The sequence below is a fragment of the Boleophthalmus pectinirostris genome, unplaced genomic scaffold, assembly GCF_026225935.1.
Source record: "Boleophthalmus pectinirostris isolate CB_2022bp ecotype Guang Dong unplaced genomic scaffold, ASM2622593v1 HiC_scaffold_6, whole genome shotgun sequence".
Taxonomy (NCBI): Eukaryota; Metazoa; Chordata; class Actinopteri; order Gobiiformes; family Gobiidae; genus Boleophthalmus; species Boleophthalmus pectinirostris.
In genome coordinates, this window is record NW_026571447.1 from 486,068 (window position 1) to 492,500 (window position 6,433).

General features: G+C 46.1%; 1 protein-coding gene across 1 annotated transcript in view; it reads left to right on the forward strand.

Moving 5' to 3' along the window:
• The first annotated feature begins 833 nt into the window (after positions 1-833).
• Positions 834-6,433, forward strand: part of LOC129411866 (tetratricopeptide repeat protein 24) — a 15,481-nt gene continuing 9,881 nt past the window's right edge. Inside the window, exons 1-4 of the mRNA XM_055164090.1 lie at positions 834-963; positions 1,786-1,842; positions 2,157-2,318; positions 3,450-3,743. Coding sequence (XP_055020065.1) covers positions 1,792-1,842; positions 2,157-2,318; positions 3,450-3,743 — 507 coding nt within the window. The 5' untranslated portion in view covers positions 834-963; positions 1,786-1,791. The remainder of the gene's footprint in view (positions 964-1,785; positions 1,843-2,156; positions 2,319-3,449; positions 3,744-6,433) is intronic.

Below are 6,433 nucleotides of genomic sequence, written 5' to 3' on the forward strand. Positions count from 1 at the left end.
CGCTCCCGCCGCTCAACGTCACACTCACGTGGCCGACGTCAACGCGCTGCATTCTGGTCTATGGAGTGTAGTTTTGATATAACTCTGTTATTTTAATAAAACCATGATATAAACATAGACTGTATGGATATAACCGTAAACAATGTCAGAAATCCACATTTGTTCGACATATATAAATTGTTTAAATTATTGCACAAATCCAATAGCTTTGGGGAAACATACATGGACAGAATTTGAAATGCAAATTGTAAACCTTTAGTACAGAGTTCTCCAACCTGTAGCTCAAGAGCAATCTGTACCTCTCCATCCTCTTTCAAGTAGCTCCTCAAGCGATTTCTGAATTATACGTATTGTGCTGAATAAAAAAATATAGTGAATTTGTAATTCCATCACCAACTTTGTGCGCTAATAAATTGAAAATGCTTTGTGTTTTATAAGGATCTAACTGTTCCCACTTACCGTGGCTCTTATATTTACTCAGTTTCTGAAATTAGTAGCTCTCTGGCATTTTTGTTTTCTTAGAGATACCACCGGTACATGTACAATGTAGAAAATAAACCTTATTTTAATAAAACTTATTTTCTACATTTGTACATTTGAATAAAAAAGGGAAATTAAAACAAATAATAATAAAGTGTTTTAAAAAGCTATGTTTTGCTAGAGCGACAAACGCGTAATAACCGTTGTATTACACACAAGAAAAGACATGTAGTTGTTGGGATACAATTTAAGTGCATAATTTAGCATGTATTTATTGTTTCATCATAGCGTCTTTCTGTTCTCGTTGGTCATTTGTTGTCATGGGAACGACCAAACTTCAGTGGAAGAAGGCTGCCCGTCGCTACTTCCATGATCATAGCTATACAGTCTATGATCATATCGCAGATGAGACTAGAAAAGAAGAGATTCGGCATTAAAAGGGAATAAAGTCAAGAGCTGCGCGCGTAGAATGGCGGAAGAGAGGTAAAGTTTGTCTTCCACGTGACCCTCACATTTGTACCGAGAGAAGCGTAACCTAATGCACGCGGACATGTCTGCAGCCCATGGACAATATCCAATGAGACTTCGACTGTTCACCCTTTCTATATCTGTATAATGTAATTTCACTTGAAGCAAATGTCCATCAGTCAGCCATCCGTTACGCTCTTGGACTCATTTGTAAAAGAATAAGCATTTGTGCTATTTTCTGACCCCTGTTATAATGTTGTTTCCTCATCAAAAACATACCTGGAGTTGTGGTTTTTGAGTTTTGTGGTTTTTAAACTCCGTACACCTTCACTAGGGTTATGCCAAAAGTAGCTGGTAACTTGAAAACTACCACTGCATATCATCACAAGGAGATGTAGACAGTCTAATCATGCAGGATTACTCAAACGTGTGAATGAAATGAAACACAGCTCAGCACACAGATGTAGGATCAATAACATGTTTTTGAATGCATTCAAAGTAAAATCCTGTGAGTCGTAGCAAAAGAGTATATACATAGGCTGGTGTATCTATCGAGACAAGAGCCTTTTATCAATCACAGGTTACTTCCCTTGTTATATATATAAAAAAACTGAATAATAATAATTAATGTTTTACAGATTTTAGGGATTGTCGTATTGGAGAGTTACTGACTGTTGCACTGGAGAGTTTGTGATAAAGACAGGGACCGATACAAACTGTGCCCTTTTATTTGCCTGGTCAGACCAGAACCAAACACTTTGACCAAACAGAGTTAAGAAGGGACTGGCTGGTCAGGCAACCTTCATGGGAATGACCTGTGCCCCTGGTGACTTTCAGGTGAAGATGGCCTCGGAGCTGGAGGACAAAGAGAAGGACCTCGATGAAGATGAGAAGGTACACTTTTGGTGTTCTGTTGTGTCTGGGACTGGTTTCTGGAAGAGTGGGGCCTTTCTATGTAGATTCTGCTTGGACCATTTCCTTAAAGCCACACTATGTAACAAGCATGTCTTTTTCATTATGAATAATAATGCATAATAGTGCATATCCATGCACTAAGCAGGTGATAAACCCTCCATGACAGGTGTTACACCTTTATCAGAAGAGAAGCACAGTTAGTGTTGTCCCCAGTTGAGAAAACAGTCCCTATTGATCATATTTAACAAACTTAACTTTCTGGAATTGAAGATAATATTGTACTTTGACCACAGGAGAGAGAGCAGGAGGAGAGGAGAGAGAGGAGGGAAAGGAGGAGGAAAAAGAGAGCAGCCGAAGTGGAGGAGCTAACCACTGCTGGACACCAGACTCTGAAACAGGGACAGACCCAGGAGGCTCTGCAGCTCTTCAGACGAGCGCTGAAGGCCGCCACCCAGGTCACTCTGGACTCCAAGCCCTGCTCCCCTGAGCTCTGAGCCCTGCTTCCCTGAGCTCTAAGCCCTGCTCCTCTGAGCTCTGAGCCCTGCTCCTCTGAGCTCTAAGCCTGCTCCTCTGAGCTCTGAGCCCTGCTCCTCTGAGCTCTGAGCCCTGCTCCTCTGAGCTCTAAGCCCTGCTCCTCTGAGCTTTGATCCCTGCTCCTCTTGGCTCTGAGCTCTGCTCTTCTGTGCGTTGAGCTTTGCTCCTCTGGGCTCTGAGCTCTGCTCTTCTGTGCTTTGAGCTTTGCTCCTCTGGGCTTTGAGCTCTGCTCTTCTGTGCTTTGAGCTTTGCTCCTCTGGGCTCTGAGCTCTGCTCTTCTGTGCTTTGAGCTTTGCTCCTCTGGGCTCTGAGCTCTGCTCTTCTGTGCTTTGAGTTTTGCTCCTCTGGGCTCTGAGCTCTGCTCTTCTGTGCTTTGAGCTTTGCTCCTCTGGGCTCTGAGCTCTGCTCTTCTGTGCTTTGAGCTTTGCTCCTCTGGGCTCTGAGCTCTGCTCTTCTGTGCTTTGAGCTTTGCTCCTCTGGGCTTTGAGCTCTGCTCTTCTGTGCTTTGAGCTTTGCTCCTCTGGGCTCTGAGCTCTGCTCTTCTGTGCTTTGAGTTTTGCTCCTCTGGGCTCTGAGCTCTGCTCCTCTATTCTCCGAGCTCGCCTCCTCTGTGCTCCGAGTTCTGCTCTGAGCTCTACTCAAGAATATGCACATCTAATGTATCAACTTTTGTATACAAGACAGATATAAAATGCTTCTAAGAAAATTGTGTGAAAAGTAACTAGTAACTATACTTTGGGTATTATTTTTCATGCATACTTTGTACTTTATTTAAAGTGTGTGACAGGTCAGACTACTCATGCCATACATAGAGGAAAAGGCTTTCATCTTGCAACCATAATGTAAACATGGGCCAAAACCTGTCTAAAGTTGTAGTAGTAATAGTTAAAATTAGACTAATACAAATAAATGACATCACCTTTATGTGCTGAATGACAGGTACCACCTCACCAAACCAAGTCAGAGTCAGTCAGAAACTATAACTAAGAACGCTGCTGGCAGCCGTGGTTGTAAATGAGCACATGTAACTCATTGTTCCTTCATGACAGTAGCTGGGGGAGTCCCGTGTGGTGTCCGCCTGCTGTTTGAACCTGGGTGCAGCACTGGTGGAGGCTGGAGACCCTGAGTCTGGACTGGACTACCTGAGTAAAGCACAACCTGGATCCAAGTCCCAGCGGCTCCCTGACCTCCAGTTCAACTTGGCCTTGGCCCATAATGCACTGGGGCAGAGGCAGAAGGCCATAGAGCACTTCCTCCAGGCCGCACAGCTATACAGCTCCCAAGGAAACAGCTCAGAGGAGGGACACTGCTGCTGGGAGATGAGCCGCTGCCATGCCCTGGAGAAGGTCTGGAGCAGCACACACTCACAGCAGTACCACACACACCAGGACATGAGCTTTGGGAACTCTAGTAGTAAACCTTTAGTTGTGTTAGTAATACAGAGAATTCCCATAGCTTACTTTGTGTTACTGTGTTCCTGTAAAAGAATATTACTCAAGTAGAAGTAAAATGTGTCCAAGTAATTAACTAAATAATAATAATAGTAAAGTATAATGTATTTGACAAATATAGCTAATCAAGTACTGAGAACTGTCTGGACATAGCATCTGATGTTTTATGTAAGAATTAAAGCTGATGTAATTGGACTGACAAAATGCACAAATTCTAGTATTTCCAAAGAACAGACCAAATGTCTCCAAATTTGTATTTATATTATAATTTCAATATCTTGTGAAACAGCTTTTATTTCTCTTCATAACTTTTACCTCAGTTGGTTCCTGTATGTGTGAGTAATCCTCAAGAGTCTTATCAGTTCAGTTTTGAACAGACCAATGGACCTGTTTCTTTTATGAAGCAGCTTTAGATCAGTATTACAGTTTACAATGAGCGAAATGTAAAATCATGATCTCAAGTGTGTTTGTGCCACTATTTATGACTAAATACTTCTTCTTTAAGGTGAAGTGCAAAAAACACATGTTCAAATCAGGTCAACAAGACTGAGTCACAGTGGGATGAGTGACCACATCAATGCAAATGATTAAATACAAATATTATTAAGTACATAGAAACAAAAGTATTGTAAACTGCTTGTCTCAACAGAGGCACATAGCTTAATGCCAAACTGTGGAACATTCCAGGAGAATTAATAACATCTACTTGGAGACGAGCAGGGGGCGGGCCATTTCTTTTATCTTTATTTCAATACATTGAAGTTTATTTAGGAGGACTATCGGATGGCCTCAAAGAGATTCTGGCAAACCATCCGGCGCCTCAGGAGGGGGAAGCAGTTCTTCACCAACAATGTTTACAGGTGCGGGGGGAGAGCTGTTGACCTCTACTGGGGACGTTGTGTTGTGGAAGGAGTACTTTGAGGATCTTAACAAATCCCACCGTCACGTCTTCCGAAGAGGAAGCCGAGACTGGGGACTCGGAGGAGGACTCGTCCATCACCCTGGCTGAAGTCACTGAGGTGGTTGGCAAGATCCTTGGTGGCAAGGCTCCGGGGGTGGATGAGATCCGTCCTGAGTATCTTAAGTCTCTGGATGTTGTGGGGCTGTCTTGGCTGACACGCCTCTTCAACATCTCGTGGCGGACGGGGACAGTACCTCTGGACTGGCAAACCGGGGTGGTGGCCCCTCTGTATAAGAAGGAGGACCGGAGGGTGTGTTCCAATTACAGGGGAATCACACTTCTCAGCCTTCCCGGTAAGGTCTATGCCAGGGTACTGGAGAGGAGAATCCGTCCGATAGTCGAACCTCGGATCCAGGAGGAGCAATGTGGTTTTCATCCTGACCGTGGAACACTGGACCAGCTCTACACTCTCCATCGAGGGTTTATGGGAGTTTGCCCAACCAGTCCACATGTGCTTTGTGGATCTGGAGAAGGCATTCGATCGTGTCCCTCGTGGTGTCCTGTGGGGGGTGCTCTGGGAGTCTGGGGTCCGGGTCCTTTGCTAAGGGCTGTCCGGTCCCTGTATGACTGGAGCAGGAGCTGTGTTCATTGCCGGCAGTAAGTCAGACCTGTTCTCGGTGCATGTTGGACTCCGACAGGGCTGCCCTTTGTCACCGGTTCTGTTCATTGTATTTATGGACAGAATTTCTAGGCACAGTCAGGGGCCTGAGGGGGTCCGGTTTGGGGACCACAGGATCTCATCTTTGCTGTTTCATGTTGTCCTGATGGCTTCATCAAACCAGGACCTGCAATGTGCACTGGGGCGGTTTGCAGGCGAGTGTGAAGCGGTTGGGATGAAGATCAGCTCTTCTAAGTCCGAGGCCATGGTTCTCGACCAGAAAAAGGTGGCTTGCCCTCTCCGGGTGGGTGGAGAGTCCCTGCCTCAAGTGGAGGAGTTCAAGTATCTCGGGGTCTTGTTCACGAGTGAGGGGAGGATGAAGCGTGAGATTGACAGGTGGATCGGTGCAGCATCTGCAGTGATGCGGTCGCTATATCGGACCGTTGTGGTGAAGCGGGAGCTGAGTCGAAAGGCGAAGCTCTCGATTTACTAGTCAGTCTTCGTTCCTACTCTCACCTATGGTCATGAGCTCTGGGTAGTGACCGAAAGGAAGAGATCACGGATACAAGCGCTCGAAATGAGTCTCCTCTGCAGGGTGGCTGGGCGCTCCCTTAGAGATAGGGTGAGGAGCTCAGTCACATGGGAGGAGCTCGGAGTAGAGCCGCTGCTCCTCCACGTCGAGAGGAGCCAGTTGAGGTGGCTTGGGCATCTGTTCCGGATGCCTCCTGGGCGCCTCCCTCGGGAGGTGTTCCGGGCATGTCCCACCGGGAGGAGGCCCCGGGGAAGACCCAGGACACGCTGGAGGGACTATGTCTCTCGGCTGGCCTGGGAACACCTCAGGGTTCCCCCGGAGGAGCTGGAGGCTGGGGTGAAGGAAGTCTGGGAGTCCCTGCTTAGACTGTTGCCCCCGCGACCCGACCCCGGATAAGCGGCCGAAAATGGATGGATGTTTATTTACATATTTTCAGCAGATCAGAGAGAAACAGCATAGTACAGGCCATAAAACACTAAACCAGGTTGACGAAC